The sequence below is a fragment of the Clavelina lepadiformis genome, chromosome 2, assembly GCF_947623445.1.
Source record: "Clavelina lepadiformis chromosome 2, kaClaLepa1.1, whole genome shotgun sequence".
Lineage (NCBI taxonomy): Eukaryota > Metazoa > Chordata > Ascidiacea > Aplousobranchia > Clavelinidae > Clavelina > Clavelina lepadiformis.
This window is the reverse complement of record NC_135241.1, coordinates 9,484,101-9,503,104: the sequence shown is the minus strand read 5'-3', so window position 1 is coordinate 9,503,104 and position 19,004 is coordinate 9,484,101. Positions and strand designations below refer to the sequence as shown.

General features: G+C 34.4%; 2 protein-coding genes across 2 annotated transcripts; both read left to right on the top strand.

Moving 5' to 3' along the window:
- Positions 1–3,661: 3,661 nt before the first annotated feature.
- On the top strand, positions 3,662–18,805 carry LOC143445543 (TNF receptor-associated factor 3-like). Its single transcript, XM_076944710.1, has 9 exons — positions 3,662–3,823; positions 8,808–8,930; positions 9,024–9,089; positions 9,405–9,563; positions 11,303–11,513; positions 15,377–15,462; positions 17,243–17,417; positions 17,803–17,885; positions 17,971–18,805. The coding sequence occupies exons 1-9, from the start codon at positions 3,788–3,790 to the stop codon at positions 18,199–18,201; spliced, it is 1,170 nt and encodes a 389-aa protein (XP_076800825.1). The 5' UTR covers positions 3,662–3,787; the 3' UTR covers positions 18,202–18,805.
- LOC143445544 (zinc finger BED domain-containing protein 5-like) lies at positions 5,362–8,801 on the top strand. The gene has a single exon (XM_076944711.1). It carries the CDS (start codon positions 7,653–7,655, stop codon positions 7,860–7,862), a length of 210 nt encoding a protein of 69 aa, XP_076800826.1. The 5' UTR covers positions 5,362–7,652; the 3' UTR covers positions 7,863–8,801.
- Positions 18,806–19,004: the final 199 nt, after the last annotated feature.

The window sequence follows — 19,004 nt, the reverse complement described above, 5'->3', positions numbered from 1 at the left end:
TTCTCAAACGGCGTGACAATGCTGTTAGTTGCTTAATTCTGTCTATGCATATTACTAAATGATGAAGTTCCCATTTTATTTATTATAAGACAAGAAGGCTTTCACCTTCGGGCAAAGCTTTCTGAATGTTACATTGCGCTGTAGTAACAAGTGAAATCAATCACGTAAAAAGGAAAGATTGTAAACATTACATCGGTATATATCCGTGACACACCAGTTCAATCAAGGCAATTGTCTGACGTCATTAAGGAGAATTCAAGTCCGGTCAACAACTGCATTTCAAGATCCCAAAATGACAATTTAAGCATTTCGAAAAATAACTCGTGATTCGTGACGTAATCGTCACATTACTAAAGGGAGTGTTCACACGAAGTTAATTAGAGCAAGTTTCCAAATATCAAATGACAGTTGAAGTGTTATCAAAAAGAAAGTTCATAAACTTCAATCAATAACTGGAAATCACTTTTCCGAGAAATGATGTAATGGTATTAAAAGTAAAATTGCCATCCAGGACGCTACACAGTAGTGTAGGCTACATAGGCCTAAATATAGAGAGCGATTTTTATTACGAGGTTTAAACTATTTCGGTTTTCAGCTTAAATGCGCGGCCTCAGTTAATAATACAGCAAAGTTGTTTATTTCATCACATTTTTATTTCAGAGCTTTCGTATCTGTCCCCTCCAATATATAATTTGTACAGATTTCCGCCACAGGACTGTCAGCGGCACTGTATTGTGGAGGTAGGTCATTCAGTACAAACTGAAAACGCAGAAAAAGCGCATAAAAACGTATAACAAGAGCAGCAGGTATTATATGTAGCAAATATGGCATTCGCCTACCGAACGGACCAGATGGTTAACTTATGACAATCGTCCTTCTGGGTAACTATACTTACAAATGTGAAAAAGGATACGCGTAGAATGAATATTGACTGTTAGGAAGTTGACAAATCGTCAAAAAAGGTACTAATCATCACGAAATATATGTACAAAACTCACCGAAATGTAATCCGATAACAGCATATACATCCAGTAAAAGCGCAACATAATCCTGATTTTAATATTATCACTAGGGCAACCAAAAGTCAATATGGTCAATTTTTTTTTACCTGCTCAGAATGCTATGAAACAAGCACAAAACAAATTTCAGCTTTGTACGACGTGTGGTATAGAAGTTATTAGGTCAGATAAAGTCAAAATGTTACGTTAGGTCAAAATACGGTCAAATTGTTTCGTTAGGTCTTTTTTTTAGGTCAAAATCTATTAAAATTGTAATTTTGTAACCATTTTGTAATATTATTCTTCCGTTTTTCTCTTTACTTGTACCGCAAACAATTCCAGTCCCGCAAATTTTACTTAGAACCAAAGCCACAAAGAGAGGGAAGGCTTTTCAGCGCGTTTGGTGACGTCACGATGTGACGGCATTGCATTTGAAACTGCAAGTTGTCAATCTTAATACGCAGAAACGAAAAAAAAGTCAACACTAGAAAAGCATTTTGTCATTTTTAAATGCAGCTTTAGATTAGAAAGTTGCTGTATTAATAGCGTTTTTCAAAATGAGGTCAAAATTTAAACGTTTTAGGTCAAAATAAGGTCAAAATTTAAACTTTTTAGGTCAAAATAAGGTCAATATTTAAACTTTTTAGGTCAAAATGAGGTCAAAATTTGCAAATTTTAAGGTCAAAATTTAAAATTTTTAGGTCAAAAAACTGGTTGCCCTAATTATCACATAATAACTTAAAACTTTCTACGGTGTCTCTATAAGATGAAATGTACATATAAATGAGAATACGCACTAACTTCCAGAGCGTTGTAGCTTAACTAATAAAATTTACACAAACAAACAAAATTCGCAGCACAACGTTAACCAGGAGTGCGACCAAGCGATAAAATAAACTCAATATAAAGCACAAGCTAAATCTGGCGAAACATGGTGAAAATGTACGATGTAGCCTAAACTTTACTAATAAACATAACGCTGCCCGTTATCTTATTGATATGTTTATCTATTTATGCCACCTGTGGTTTTGGCAACAAGGATTGCAGCATTTGAATTCCGTATAAGATGTCTATGATGCAAACTTTCCAAGGGATTGTTTCAAACGGTGTTTTCCCATATTTCTACCAATTTCTGGAGTTACCCTGGTAAATCCAGAAATGGGATAGTGCTATAATTGCATAAATGGTTTGGCTTTTCCTCTAAAACGCAGCATTTTACTGGGGAAAATTAAATAAACACCAGACTATCTCAATATATTTAAATGTTACGTACTATTTACTAAAAGTTGATTACAAAGGGGATTGCTTAATTGTTAAAGGTCAGATGGCTGGAAGGTAAATGGTATGTTTGTAGGTAGCTGGCTAGAATATGGATGGTGGATGGCCTAAACTAAGGGAGAAAGAATACTGTACAGGAGTGCTATACATATACAGACTTACAGTCTTTATACTTATACAATATTCACTTGATGTGTTAGTTTATGGAATGGCAGCTTAGCTCTATACCTGACAGCCATACTCCCGAGGAAATTTGCGGTAGGCTTATGGGCCATGATAGTTTTCAATGCGAATTTGTGCGTGAAAAGACGGCGTGCACTGAAGCTTTAATTGTTTTTTATCTGTTCTAAATTGGCACTCAAGCAGCCTACTTTTCCTTGTTTGTTTATTAGCCTTTATTAACATGATGACCAAAAAGTCAGAAAGTTAAAAGTGTGGCAAATATTTCAGTTTGACATGTACTCCTGCTGAGTTTGCCATTTGTGATTGGTGGTTTTTTTAAGCATAGACATCAGATATTTTTAGTATTAAGTTTTAGGACGATTTTTTATTAGTAAATTCAGGGTAGGCTAGCCAATTTGCGAAAAACTTCATATAGCGCAAAGTAAAACGTCAATAAAACAAGTTCTACTGATCACACAGCCATGGTTTTTATATCTTGTCTTAATGTATATAAAAAAACTTTTGAGGTTGTGGATGATGTGTTGATATTCGTTGTACATATTCTTAAATTTAAGATAAAGCTGTAAAAGCAGAACAAAAATATGCTAAGATTTTCATGGAAATTTCATTTTTGATTGGAAAAAGTGGTTTGGCTTCAAAGGATATACTTCTGCAGACTTGTTTATTTCCGCATATAGGCAGTGTGTCAAAATCACCACAAGTCCACGACCCATGGAGTGGTTTTATCCCACTACTAATGTTTTGAAAAAAATGTGTTTTGGAATAAATATTTGCAAAGAAAATAAATAATTGTTTTTTTTTTCTTGTCACAATCCTGCATAATTCAGTAAACCTTTTCAGAAATTTTTAATTTACTACAGAAATCTTTCAATAAATAAATAACAATTGGTTTACTGGACTTTAAAAGTGTTTTCTTTATTTCACAATTCCAAAAGTAAAAATTAACATCGTAAAGGAATTACAGTAAACTTGGGGGTTAAAGTCAAATTAAAGAGTAATGTTTTGAGTGGTAGATATGTATACACTTGTTTACATGTGGCACCCACCACTAACATGCATACTATGATAGTATGCATTGCTATCATCAGGATGTGTTTTGTCCAGACATACTTCATTCGCACAAAATTTTGATATTTTTATTGACAAACTATTAATTAATGCATTTAGAAAACAGTGAATGAGATGATCATATTATATATAATGTTTTCATTGCATGCAAACCCGGATTCCGCTCAAGGCTAATCTCTCTTGTTGCATTTGTTATCAATTTAAGATCATCTAATTAAATGTGTTGCCTTAGTTAAGTTTCTATAGTAAATACCAGCAACATGGACATGGATGATGTATCCAGCAATAATATTCAGGTAAAACTCAAGATTATTTGGTTTTTAAAATGATTACGGACCTGTTGGCCATGAATATTTTGGCTTCGCGTCATTCTGATTCAGTTAATTATTTTGCAGAAAACTTGTTTATTTTTATGAAATGCCGCTAAACAAAAGCTAAGCATTTATGTTGTATTGTTAGATTAACTGTTATTACAAACAACATATGACGTATGACCCGCTAAGCATTTTTTGTGGCCGTTTTACTGCACACATTATAATCATAAGAATTTACCTTTTTTATTGGTTAAGTAATATTCGAACTGAAGTTAAACAGAGTTGGTAAATTTTATATTTTGCTGGAATAAATTTTTAATCTGTAATTAGCATCGTCTTTACAATATGATAGGTGTTAACATCACAATAACTTTGTCATAGTTTTCCCACATATTTTTTCAACCTTGTTTTAAAATGATCGTTTTGCTGTAAGCAATGCCTCGGTGAGAACGCAGTTAAATTTTTCTCTGCATAAAGCGTCTCAGCTACTTGAGTTGCTACTAAGCATTGTATTATCAATTTTAACATAACTGTAAACACAATACATAACTGTAATGGAAGACCTACTCCCTTGTAGCATGTACATGTAGAAATCTACCAGACTTAGGCGACCGCACTGTGTAGCATAAAGATTTGCAATGGTACCAAATTAACACATCATTATGAGAATAGTAAAACTGACGAAACAAAACCGGATACAAAAGATGATGATAATGTCGTTTATGATGACTTAATGAGCATCATAATTATAAGACTGTCCGTTTTTCAGCAAGAAGAAAACCAGGTACAAATTTGAAAGAGAACTAAGTTTTTGTGTCACATACACACAGCCTACAAATGTTTTTATTTGTAACATCTTGCTCAAGAAAATATGTATTTAACTGAACGAAAGCAACAACTGAGACAAAAACCTTATGCCAGTGGTTCTCAAAGTTTTTTTCCGATTCCTCCCTTACCAACCAAAACACCGTCAATTCCTCCCCCCCAAAAATCACAAAAAATAATTTCCAAAATTTTACACTACCTGAATATTGTCCCTGGATGATGTCTTTTGAAGATTTATCTCAGGAATAAAATTCAAAATTGCAAAAGAACGCACTTACAAAAAAACCAAACAAATTTACAAACAAATCGTTGCTCATTGTTAGTGAGAACCGTGAGCCTCATGTTGAGAAGTTAATAAAGAAAATCGAGGAGAAAATCGTGTGAGTTTTGCTCGAAGGTCTCCGCTAATATCGTGTGTTCCTCTTTTTTTCATCACTAGCTTACTAGCTAGTTCTATAAGTACCTTACTAACAATAAAGAGAAAACAATAGCCATTATGAACCAAACAGACACGTTTATAACGTCAGTCACTGCAGTTAAGGAGCTTGTCCTCGCGCACTATTGTAGACATCTAAACAACCTCTTCGAGAGGATTTTTCTGTTACAAATAAAATTAAAAAATTGAGGTTTTTTTATCTTCAGTTTTTCCTCCCCAATTCCTCCCTCGTGCAAATTTCCTCCCTGGAACTAAAAATTCCTCCTTCAGTGAGCCAAGTGGCCCGGTTTGAGAAGCACTGCCTTATGCAATAATCCGACTTATTCCTTTTTAAAATCGGTATGCGATTAACCGGTGTTTTTGCTTAATGTTGGATAGGATTTAGTTCGCCAGTCCGGGATTTCAGAGTTGTATGCAATAATACCATACGTGCATTTAAATTGATGAGCAACCCCAAAAACAAGTTGATCTTATATGAAAGAAAACTACTCACTGAATATTCTGGTAACATAGTTCAGAAAAATAATTTGTATTAAGTAATTATAAGCAATAGAAAATTTGCCTTAATTGTGTACATCAAAGCTCTTGTGATGTGATAGGTACTCACAGACAACATTTGCAAATTCATAAATTTTGCAATACCTGCTGTCACGGGCGCCGAACTTGGGCGGACAGGGCGGACTTTTCCGCCCTGGATTTTTCTAACAAATAATAGCGATTTCACGTTCAAAAGGTTATACAGTCAAATCCGGTTAATTGCATTCTGGATAATCGCATAATTCGTTTTATCGCATAATGGTTTATTGCATAATCCGCTTAATTGAATGAAAATGAAGGTGATTTATTCGATTATTCAAAAGTTTTTAAAAGATAAAATTGAAAACAACGCGCACTGGGAGCGGACACGCAATGCGTAAGCTTTGTGACTTGTACTGCGCTTTGTTACGAAACAATCAAACCAACAATGCTCAATTTAAGCGTTAACACGTGGCTGTCAATACGCACACATTAAAATTCGCACTGTTTTAGTTTCATTTAAGCGTTGCGTAAAGAAAGCGTTGCGTTAAGATGATGCCGTAATATGTGAAGAAGTTTTACGAAACAAACAAGTTGAAAAAGACGACAACAATAAAGAAAGCTCTGCTGACGCAATCGCTGTGACAACACCAAAAAATAAAGAAGTTCTGCATGTACTTCATACAATTCGCCGACGACTACAGTTTGAAGGGGCGGACATGGCCACATTTGTTCGTTTAAAAACACAAATGCAAGAAAGCATGTTTTCATCTTTTGCGCGTTTGAATGAATTGATGATCGCAATACACAATAAACGTTAGTGTTTTGCGTGTTGACGTCTTTACACATGACCAGCTTCGCACGTCAAGTAAGAAAATAAGTGGAATTTGCACTTTCGCATAAACGCATAATTCGTTTAATCGCATAAAAAGGCTTGGCAAATTGACTATGCAATTAACCGGATTCGACTGTATATGCTTTTGTTGGAAGTGTTTTCCCATCTCTGGTGTTACGTCTGTACATACAAACATAATGACCAAAAATAACCTTGGGACGACGCATGCGAAAAGTTTAAAGAGAATAGCGAGTGCAAAACTAGAAGACGGTGCGGAAAATCACAGACGAGATACTTTACTGCAGGGTTGAAAATTGAAGTACGTACGGTTTAACGTTCTTGATTATGTGTCAAATAGAAGTATATTCAGTAATCGTTGCTGCTAATTTTGTTAGATCTGTTTCGTTTTTTTGATGCGAATAAAATAAAAAACGAACAATAAACAAATAATAAATAATGATTGAATAATGCGTATAAGAATGTCGTTCATTTTTTGCCGTATTGGAATTATTATCTTTCCGGATTCTATCCAAATTGCTCTTATGACATCATACCAAAACAACTAAAAAGCACAAAAATTGACTACCAGTATCTCGCAAAGTTGAAAAAGAAACCTATGGTATCATGCTTATGACAGCAGAAATTTAAGCTGTTGAGATATGAAAGTAAATTATTTCATTAGATTAATATACAGAAACTGGCGAAATGAAAGGTTTTAACGGGGGACGCAAAATACTGTTTTCCCCTTTGTTTGGAAAGATGTAAAAATATAAATAGTTTTTCTGTTTTTTTATTTACTTTTGATATTTAATGAGGCAAGAAGGTAACCAAAAAGTAACCAATGTAGCATAACTGAGGGTAGATCAGTATCTCCTTCAAATACTTAAATGTAATTTTTACTTAGGTTTTTAGAATAGTATTCTCGCCAAGTTTACTCAAAATGTCAAAGCGAAAGTATAATAATCCTTAATATATAAAATATGGCTTTATTGCTACTGAGCTCCGAGGAGAATATCTGCCACAATGCGTAGTCTGCATGAAAACTCTTTCGAATGCGGCTATGAAACCAAGTCTGCTTAAACGCCATTATTGAGTCAAACCACCCAGAAAAGAATGCTAGAAATGAGAGCTATTTCAAGCGAATTGGTGAGAATGTAAAAATATAGTGCTTAGGCCAGACAGGACGGAACCACCGAAAAATGGTCGGGATTGTCAAAGCATCCTTTGAAGTTTCCCTTCTCGTGGCCCAAAACTTGAAGGCTCATACCATTGCTGAGATGCCAATCCTACCAGCAGCAAAAGGACTTGTCCGGCGCCTGATTGGAGAAAAAGATGTGGCAAAGTTGGATAGTGTTTCTCTTTCCAATGACTTTGTAATTTCGAAACTACTGGGCCAACTTATTTGCTAATCCGTCCCTGTTAATAACCCTATATACATTTTACATAAGTTGAGTTTTTCGATAATTTATTGGTACGCAACAAGATCATATAACCTCGAGATGGTACGCCGCAAGAAAAAGATTGAGCACCACTGGCTTATATGAACCCAACCAAAATAGATTTGCCGAATATCATCTTTGTGGAAGATTCGGGTGAACACGAATACAAAATTATTTATAAATTTAGTAACTTTCGTACAAAATGATTTTGCGAATGAAATCGTTTTTTTAAAAATAGTTTTTTGAAACAAAACGATTTGTTTATCAATTACGTCATGTTACAAGTAAGACTTGACAACTTTTAGATGAAAATTTAATGTTTGGTTCTAATACAAATCTATTCTTGATTCGTTTGTCTCGACCTAAATGATATTCGGGTTCTCACGAAACCAAATAATCTTCCTCGTGGAACAACCCTACTAAATAGGGATAGTAAATAAATAAAAACCAACTTTGTGTTGCTCTATGCAAATATTTTCACCAGAGTAGCGCAAAAAGCTTTAAACAACGATGTTAGGTTTGGATAAATTAAAATACCGAAGTTTATACCAGGTTAAGACTTAATTGCGTGTACAGCCTAAATGGGTGAAAAGCCTGATAAATTAACTATATAACGATTAACTAATTTTGTTTATATTCACAAAATTTCTCATATTTTAAGGGAAAAAATTTGCAGATTTGAATTGATTATTATTGATTGCATAGTGATGTGATTTCAGTTATTCTGTACAATAATTTGCTATGAAGTTTTAGCTATGGTGTGTTTTAGCTGAAAACCAAAATTTGATCTAAATATGTGAATTATACTAAGCACACACCAGAAGCCAGTACTTTAACATAATGCAGCACTGCACTATGTTAAAGAGCATTTTTTGCAATTTTATAAGTAAATAATGTACTGTTACTAATTTTTAGCACCCATCTAACTCTACAAATGAGATCAATTTAGCACAACCGGCAGATACAGAAGATGAACCGCTAAGTGCAGTGAGACCACCTCCTGTAACATCACCTGATCCATCACCTCATAATTTTGAGGTATATAATAATATTATTTTGTAATAACACTAGGGTTCTAACTTTGATTTAACAATACCAGTATATATGATATTGTCAGAATACATATTTCAGAATGTTGACAGCAGCTTTATGTCTCAAGAGAGTTATGTACCATCTGCAGCACTTCAAGCTATTAAGGTGACTTAAAATGTTTGTTTATTTAATGTATCAAATAATAATTTAACTTCCATATATTCATGGATTTTAAAACTGACTTAACTAAATCTTATATTTGATCCATTTCATATTATTTCACAATTTACTTTAGCTTGCAACTTTACAATGTTAGCAGCATAATGTTTTAAATGTGGAAAATTGAAAACCTAGTGTACATCACCTGACAATTGTAATTTTAAAAATGTTAAATCAATCATGGTTTAAAGGTAGGCTAGCTTTGCTGTACTGTATGACTTCATAAAAGTTGGTTTATTCTATTTTTGGATACTTTAATAGGCTTCAACAGAATATCAGTTCAAAATACTACAGCGTCAAATGCAAGAAAATAAAAATGCTACTCGTCTTGAAAACCAGCGCTTTGAAAGCACTTCAACCGACATATCAAGTCTTAAATCTAGTGTCTCCAAGATAGAAAACAAGCTTGGACCCTTGCAGGTATTCATTCACATGCTTTAAGTGTTTGGTAACAGTGTTTGGTAACACCTATAAAATAGAATTCGGTTAATACATCCACCTTGGGACTAGCTAATTTCGGATTTTATAAGTGGTGGTTGTAATAACTGGTCCTAGAACTGCAACTTAAGGATAAAAGTCCAGTCAAAGTATTGTACTGTATTTATTCAGCACAGAAAAATCTCTGCAACAAGGTTTATTTAGGTGGGAATATCTTAAGTAACAGTATCTTAACAGTAAAGAACAATCTGCCAGCATGAGGATTGAAAGTGGGTGTAGTAAGAGATGGCTGGCTGGGTGTGTTAATCGAGGTTTTTATAATGGAGAGTGAAAAGGACAACTCCCTCAAGCAATTTGCATGTAATAAGCAGTTCAGTTGTAAACTTTCAATATATTAATCGAATTCCACTGTATAATGTTGACTTGTTGAGCAGTTGGGTAACATCCAATAGAAATAACCAGAAGTCGAAAGAGAATGAGCGTGGTCACGACAATAATTTACAATAATGTTATGATGCAGATGATACCATACCACTTTTTATCAGGATTTGTTGTATTTTTAAGGCATTGTATGTGGTGTACAAATTGATAGAAGTACAGTAGTTGAGTGAAAGTAGCCGAAAATTATCTATATAAATATGAGCAAGTCTTTGTCAGTTTATTAATCTACTTGCATTGCGTAAGATCAAATGACCATCCACCCATTTCAACCATGAAGAAATATGCACATTTTTTAAATTTTCCATTACGATGATACATATACATTGAAGTAATGGTAATGTTAGTCATATTAAAGTAGAGATCAACAAAATGTGGATCCACGAGGTAGCTACACCGAAGAGATGAAGTTAACTCACACTTCAATACATGTTAGGGCAGTGGTTCTTAAACTGGGGGGCGTGTAAGATTCATAAGGGGGGCGCGAGAGATGACAAATGTGCATTATCTCCTACATTCTTCATCTCCTTATCTTCTACATTATCTTCTATATTCTTCATTAAAGATGTGCATTATCTTCTACAAAGCCTCGAATTAAACGTTTGGTTTCCAAAAAAACAACTACATCCGTCACATTTATGAAAGTTAATTGAAAATAAAGTGTTGTTTTGTTAAATGACTTTTAATTTTGCAATGAGGTAAGGCGCGGATTTTTTAGGTACCGTCAAGGGGGGGGGGGCGTGTGCCAAAAAGTTTAAGAACCCCTGTGTTAGGGGGTTAATATATAATATACTTTGAACTGTACGCTTGTGCGAGCCCAAACGTATGATGTCATGATAAAACAAACAAAGAAACTGATTTGTGAAGGCAGAAAGGTCTTTATCAATAAACTGTTGGGTGCATTCGAAGCCTATGCTCATGATCTACGTACCTCTTAATTTATGTAGTAACAGAATCTATTTTACATAGTTTTGAGAACATAAACTAATTTGTATGTAGAACATATTAGCATTTACGTTTTTAATGAAAAAAAATAATGGAAACTTTCTAGCGACACCGCCTATATGCGTGACGTATTATGCACTAACTTAGTTCAAACCAAAGTAAAGCTCAGGTTGAAGAGGACACTTAAAAATGGTGATTTTGGGCTCAGTACATCTCTACTTCTTAATCATCATCATGCTTTGTTGATAAATGAATTAACAATACAGTTTCAAAGAAATCAAGCATTTATCTTTTTAAGCCTATGTTTGATTAACATTAGTTTGTTTGCGATTCTCTAGAAAATGCTTGCGTCACAAACTGATCGAACTCTAGCGTTAAAGAAAGACCTAAGTGATGTTGAAACAACTTTAAGAACTGCTCTTACTGATGTCCAACAAAAAGTTCCAGAGGTATTAAGAGAACTCTCTGATTTAAAAAACAAAATGGTTGAATTTGAGCGAAAGCTGAACAGCAGAGGTTTATCATTTGGCTTTCAATCACAGATGCCAGGTAAGATTCTGCTTGATATGCAACTTTAAACATTATTCATTATTACATTACACTGGGGAACAATTTTGAACAAAAAATTTGTTGACTTTGATTTTGCACTTGATTTAGGCTAATTCCGGTGTGCTGAATTCAAAAATGACGCCAGTTTTCTTCTATCACGTCAAGTTTTTGCTCTACAGCATACATCCAAAATATGCAACTTTTCACGACTTTAGCTGTATTGTTTTTCCATTTGTAATAGGAATGCACAGGCTAATCATATTGTAAGTTATATACAAGAAGAATCAACTGAATTATTAAGCAAAAAAGGCACAGGCATCGATTTAGGTCGATGCTTTTCCCCCATTTTTGGTTGGAGGATGCAATCATCCAACGAAACTAGATAAGAATGGTAAAATTGAAGTTAGTTGCTTTCCACTTTCAACCATGTATGTACTCGTACTTTCCAGGAAAACAGACAAGCAATAAAATAATATCTGTTCCTATCCTTGCAGAGTGATGAGTGGTGGTTCCTGGTTCATAACATTTCACACTATTGTGCAATTTTGCATCAGTAACTGTCAAATGCCTTTAAAAAAATGACGACTCGGTTACACCACACGTTTAAAAAGCTTGTCAACTGCGCTCAAAACACGAGTTGCCTCGTTTTGAAGTTGTAGTTTCATAAAAGCGTGGAATGTTTTTTGGAAAAGGAGCGAAGGTATCGTACTTTCGTTCGAGAGAAAGTGCGTTTTTACCATACTTTCGAAGTGACAGTAGCTTTGTGTATTGCCATAATATACCGGTACAGGGTTTACTGGAGGAGTTGGGAATTCCGATCTACAACTCAATTGAATGGCGAATGTTCATTGACAGCTCAAAGAGGATCTTAAAGTGCATCCTTCTCTATAATAGCAATTTATACGGTGCAGTACCAATTGCACATTCAGTTAGTCTTCGTGAAGAATACGGAAACATAAAAAGAGTCATTGAATTGTTGCAATATCACAAGCACAATTGGATCATATGTGTTGACCTTAAAATGTTATGTTTTCTTCTTGGTCAGCAACACGGATACACAAAGTACCCCTGCTATTTGTGTATGTGAGACAGCAGAGCTCGAGATCAGCACTGGGTGGAGAGGAACCGGCCTCCGAGATCTGACCTTAAACCTGGTGATCCCAATATTCTACATGAAACACTTGTTGACAGAGAGAAATTTATTTTCCCACATCTGCATATAAAGCTCGGCCTAATGAGGCAATTCTTTAAAGCATTGACAACTGAAAGCATCTGTTTTAATTACCTCGTTTGGGCTTTTCTTGGCCTGTCAATGCAAAAAATTAAAGCTCAACGGCAACTCAACAAAGATGAACGTTTCAGAGGTTCAATGTCAGAATTGGAAGAAAATGCGTGGTTATCATATAAAAACCTTGTCAAGGGATTTCTCGGGAATGCACGGGCAGAGAATTATATCGAAATTGTTCTGAAGCTATTGGAAAGCTACAGAGAACTCGGCTGCAACGTGAGCATCAAGATGCAGTTTTTGCATAGCCATTTTGCTAATTCCCGGGAAAACCTTGCTGCGGTTAGCGATAAGTAAGGAGAAAGATTCCACCAAGATCTGAAGGTGATGGAGGAAAGATATCAGGGAAGATGGGACTTACAAATGCTGGCTGACTATTGCTGGAGTATTAAACGAGAATGCCCACAGCTTGAACATGCCAGGAAAAGCTACAAGCGTAAATTTTTGCCCTAAAACTCGCACTTTATTTGTCCTGCAGAAGCAATATCCGTTTTAAGGAACAGAATAGAGCTTTACAAATGTTTATTTGAAAACCATTGAGTTACTTTCAGTTGCTTGTAGTTCTTAAAATGATTTATACAATGAACGCAAATGTCTTAAATGTTGTACTTTTTTGTGGGTTATGAGACAAAGCGGTGGGTGGCTAGCTCAAAAACTTGACGTGATAGAGAAAAACTGATGTCATTTTTGGAATCAGCGCCCAAAAGTTAGTCAAAAACAATTGTTAGATCGAAGTCAACAAAAATTGTGTTCCCTTGTGAATTATTGTAAAAATTTCATTTTTACATTTTTATTTATCATTTTTAAAATGTTTGAAGTAATGTAATCTCAGATTCACAGTTACGTATACATTTGCTATTGCAACACTAACATTTTTTGTTTGTCTCAAAAAACTGCTGAAACATGTAAATATATGATGTATCATTTTCTAGGGCTGAGATTTTAGTATAGTGTCATTAAAATCAAGACAAGTCAGTGCAATGGTTAAAAACAGTCAAAACAGTCAAAACCTCATTGTAAGTCATAGCATTGTCATTGTAACAGCTAATTAATTGGACTTGCATTCTGAAATGGCAACAGAAGGACAAACATAAATCTTTTCAGAATTTTAGATTATTGACCACTTCTGATCTCATGGTAAATGTGACATAAGCAGGTTTCAGTTCAAAAAAGTATTAGACTGTGGTAATTGAGCTTGCTGCTGTTAGTTGCTTTGATAACCACTTAGAATGCATAATTTTTTCCAAGGTTTTGAAAAGTATAACAAAATGAGCCCTTCTGTTTATATCAGATTACTGTACGTGGACTTACTGGCATAGTGTGGTATTATATAATATGTTGTTGTAGCATTTAAATTTTATACTAAATGTTGCAGAAATAGACGTATTTGTTTTCAAAATGAAATGTCTAACATGTTTCAAACTCTACTTCAGTCTCTCATCAAAGTGAAAAGCAACATCTTTAAAATTGAATCATTATACAGTCCTCACTTATTCAGTCTCAATTATTCACAAGTTGGGACAATGGTTTGAGAAATGTTTGGAGATAAGCAAAAAAATGAATATATTAATTGTGAAATTCTTATATTTAAAAAATAAAACTTTTCTTTTACGTTTCACAAATATGAGGCCATTTCAAAAATGTTAGGTACAGTATAGGATTTAGTTTTTAACTAAGAATCAGCTTCATCTGACGACTGGATAATAATCGAATGCTGGTTAAACGAGGTACAGATAATCAAATAAGCATTGTATTAGGTATTGTTTTATCCTGAATATTTCACTCAATTTCGACCATGTTTATTGTTTTTCTGTGGATCCGAATCTTGCAAACAATATCGGTTTGAATCCTTTATTTTGTAAAAAGCATGACAAGAAAACCGAAATCAGCAAAGCTTCAGGTATTTTGGTTGACTTTGAAGATGGTAACAAGCGAGATTCCTTTGCTCGTTAAGTACTTTGACGAAGCTAATGGGTGAAATAATTAGATTTGGCTTTGCTTGAATATCAAAATCCATCATGGGTTTCTTCAAATCCAAATCTGAGATGCAAATGAGCAACAAAACAATTGCCTTAGTTCTGGACAATATTGCATCTTGACTTTTGAGAGTTGATAACTTTAAATCAACACTACATTATTGCACAGCAACTCAAAAACTGCTTTTTTGCGTTTTTCATTTTCAGATGTTCAGCTGTCACAGAAATGACAGTTTTTAAGTTTGTGTAGGCCTTTGCATATTAATGTTTTGCTTGCCTAAGCTGCCATTTTTTCTATTCCCCCTTGAGGTGGCAACTTAGGCAAATTCTACTGTAGATTGAATATGAATCCAAACAAATTACCATAACTGTATTTCACTGAAATTAAATTAATTTTCTAATGTTTTTGTAAATAATTTTGTAACATTATTAATAAAAGTAACTATATAAAATAATTTCTTTGCTTTTAATTTTACCTTTCAGAAACTGTGTTTTTCTTTGTTATTTACTATTGCCCCTATGTGCATCATCTTGTTTTGTGGAATATGTTTTATGTCGGTTTCCATTTCCAGCTGCTATTCTGTTTTTTGTTTTTTTTTCAGATAATTTAAGGCAGATGATGGAAGCCTATGAAAGACAGCTGGGCATGTGTGATGTGCGTATAGCAGAGCTTGACTCTCGTTTTCAGGTGATACATTAAGAGTACTCCAACAATACTTGGGAACCAAGAATTAGAAACTGCAATAATTGTAGCAGAATGCAACCCCTTAATTGGGGTCAGGAAAAAAGTAGTTACATTCCGGAAAAAGACGGTTGCTTTAATGGGATTTGGTTACATTTAAGAAAATAGAAAACTTCCAGCACTAAAAAAGCATAACTGATCCAAAATTTCATTGCGCTTTGAACATCTAATATTACGATTAAACTGCTCCTCCAGATGTAAGCACAAATTTATACAAAAAACTGTAACGATGTTTAATAGTATTGGCACTTTGTTTACTTAAACTTTGCACTTAAACGTGAAAAAAACTGTTATCTCATTTTTAACTCAGTTTTACTTGTACAAATACGAAATCTTAGAAAAATCTTGTAACCCAAATACTGTGTCAACTTAGTATTGTAGTTATTACTAAGAAACTAAGCCTACAAACAATATTAATTATTAAATGTTCATGTAATCTGCAAGCATTTTCTCACCATTTTCCTTCATACCGTTTTTCAATAACGGAAAAATCTTGGTGAATCTTTCACCATGTTCATCAGACGCACTTCCCAGATTGCTGTGAAAAAATCCCAAGTGTGATAAAGTTTTAAAGACACTGCATCCTATTTCCTTGTAATTTTTCAGTAACCTTTTTAATATCTTTTCGTATTTGCTGGAGTGCTTTACCCCTAAAAAATTATCACAGATTTCTTTGATTCTTTTCCAAGCATCTTATTCTCTGCTGTTTAATGTTTGATCGAAAGCGTTGTTTAAAGTAAGCTTGCATATTTTTAGACCAACCACTATATACCTTTTTTGATTTTCGCCAATGTAATTGAAAGTAAGCTCCTTTGAAGAAATCCAAATCTTGGAGATTCTCTGCTCAAGGCTTTTACTACAGTCAGACCTCGTTAATCCGGACCACTTTGTTTGTTCATAAAATGTTAGTTTAACGGGGTATCCGCATTATCGGAAAGCGAAAAATCACTCAATCTTGCAAATGCAGCACCGTGATCAAAAAGCAGTATGCACCTTACTCCACTTCAAAGTATGCGTAGGAGTTTAAAGAGTGAAACTGCAAAATTATTATGCGTAGTTAATTTAATCGGCTATTGTTTTTGTCAACTAACTACTATACCTAGGACAATCGTGAATCATTTTCGCTTCACTCTTAATAATCTGGTTTATCGGATTTTATTGCTATTTATTTAGCACAGTTGTTCCAAAAATTTTATATCGAAGTTGGACAGCGGTGTTTCTGTATTAAAGTGGCAAAATGCATTGGAAGAAATCTGTTCCCCGGCAGTTTTGTGTCGGATAACGGGGATTGTGGTTGTTCGGGGTTCGGATTAACGAGGTCTCACAGTATTTGCTCGAGCATGGCAAGTTCATTACCAGGATCATAATGTATTCCAATTCCATTATTTATTATCCAAACGAAGTTAACACAGAAACTTAGACCATTTGAGGACGTCTTATCTAAGTTTTGTCATAGCTAAGTTGCATATCACATAAACTAGATGGGATTTGAAAAAAATGACATCAGATTCGTGATCAGCACCCTCAAATTAGGTAGGAAAACGTCAAAACCTTTCTGAAATTTTTAGTTAGACAGTGTAATTAGTAATTTTGTTATTATTTCTTTATTCAAATTTTTCTTCATCATCCGATTTAAAATATGGACACAGAACACATTTTGATAGAGTAGAAGAAAATTTACAAATAATAGAGAATTATTTTCTTGAAGTCATGTTTTTAAATTAAGGTGTTGGAGAGCACAAGTTATAATGGTGTCTTGGTTTGGAAAATCAAAGATTATGAGCGTCGCAAAAGGGAAGCAATTAGTGGAAAAGCGTTATCTCTTTATAGTCAACCTTTCTATACAAGTTCAAATGGCTACAAAATGTGTGCTCGCATATACCTTAATGGAGATGGCATGGGTGAGCTTGCCTTTATATTATATTCGCATTAAAAGTGTATGTTAAACATCTGCCATTATGGCATGCTGTCCATATTTCAGTAAACTTTAAATGGTAATAACTACGCTACACTGTTTGAATCACTATCAAGCGATTCAAGGATTTAGGTGTTACTACCCTATTGTTAATTTGTTATAATGCGTTTGAGCTAGACTACATAAAAACTAAATGCACACAGACATTATCTGTAACTGGCGTTCAAGTGGTTAGCAACTATTACCAAGTTAAACTCGTGCAAAGACTTTTCTTAGTAAGATGATAAATATAATATTCTTATATCATAAACTAGTTGTTTGTTAGCAAGCAACGCATTTTTTTGCAATGATCAACATTTATGCTTTGAAAGGTAAAGGAACGCATATGTCCCTGTTCTTCGTTGTCATGAAAGGCGAATATGATGCCTTACTGCCCTGGCCATTTAGGCAAAAGGTTAGTTGGTTTGTTGTGGCAAGTCATAATTTGCAGGGCATTCTTTAGATATCTAACCGTTGAATCTTACAATCTTTTGTCTTAGGTGTCATTGATGCTACTGGATCAGGGAATGGATCGGAGACATTTATCAGACACATTTCGACCAGATCCAACTTCGTCGTCATTTAAACGGCCGACATCGGACATGAACATTGCTTCTGGTTGTCCACTTTTTGTTGCCCATAACGTCATAGATGGCAGCACATACACCAAGGAGGATACCATTTTTGTAAAAATTCAGGTTGACATACAAGATTTGGAGAATCTTAACTAAGTCAGGTCGACGTTACATGAAAAAGCCTGCAGAGTTTACACCAATAAAGATTGTCAACTGTACAATAATTTCTGCTGGTCCAGTTTAATTTTCTTCCAAAAATTGGATTTAACTTGTTCAGTTGTGTGGTTTGTGACAGCACGCAGATTTAAAGGACAACTGCCATTCTTTATGTGAAAGAGGATTTTCTAGTGTTGCCGATTATTCAAACTTACCATTCGTCTTCTCAAACCACATAACATGGGACCAGGTGATGGCCCCATTCATATTTTAATCAGTTTGATGACGTTGGTTCATTTATCGATGAAGGACAAAACCTGAGGTTTCGCTTAATGCAACATGCACTACGCTTTTCACTACGTCAATGTGAAAATGAAACTGTTAGGGCTTATATGTAAGGTTATTTGAGTTCAGCTTCTGGAAGAAGTTCTGTTCACATTTTGTCCCCCAGTTTTAGTAATTGTGTATATACTGTAACAATAAATAGTGTACTGATGCTTTAATTGTAAAAATCAGTTGCGAATGAAGAACATGTACAATTGTACAATGCATTTATTGCCCTATATAATTATATAGGAAACGTCTTTAAAAAGAACATATTATGCTCGTAAACATCTGCAAAATTTTGGAGTTAAATTTCTCGTCGTTATTTTACCAGTGAAGGGTAATTTTGAGTAATTTTAAGTGTTTAAGTCGTAAGATGTTATACATGATATAGATCATGGCTTCGCGAATAGGTAGGAGAGGCACATTACGTATCGTAGTTAAGAGCTTTATCGAGTTTAGCCAGCATGAAAACGTAT

Bases quoted from the DNA above. Each gene is read 5' to 3' on its own strand.
- LOC143445543 (XM_076944710.1), top strand. From the start codon at position 3,788: ATGGACATGGATGATGTATCCAGCAATAATATTCAG. The intron at 17,418-17,802 runs GTGAGCTTGCCT...ATGCTTTGAAAG, and splicing joins CCTTAATGGAGATGGCATGG to GTAAAGGAACGCATATGTCC. The intron at 17,886-17,970 runs GTTAGTTGGTTT...CTTTTGTCTTAG, and splicing joins CCTGGCCATTTAGGCAAAAG to GTGTCATTGATGCTACTGGA.
- LOC143445544 (XM_076944711.1), top strand. From the start codon at position 7,653: ATGGTCGGGATTGTCAAAGCATCCTTTGAAGTTTCCCTTCTCGTGGCC.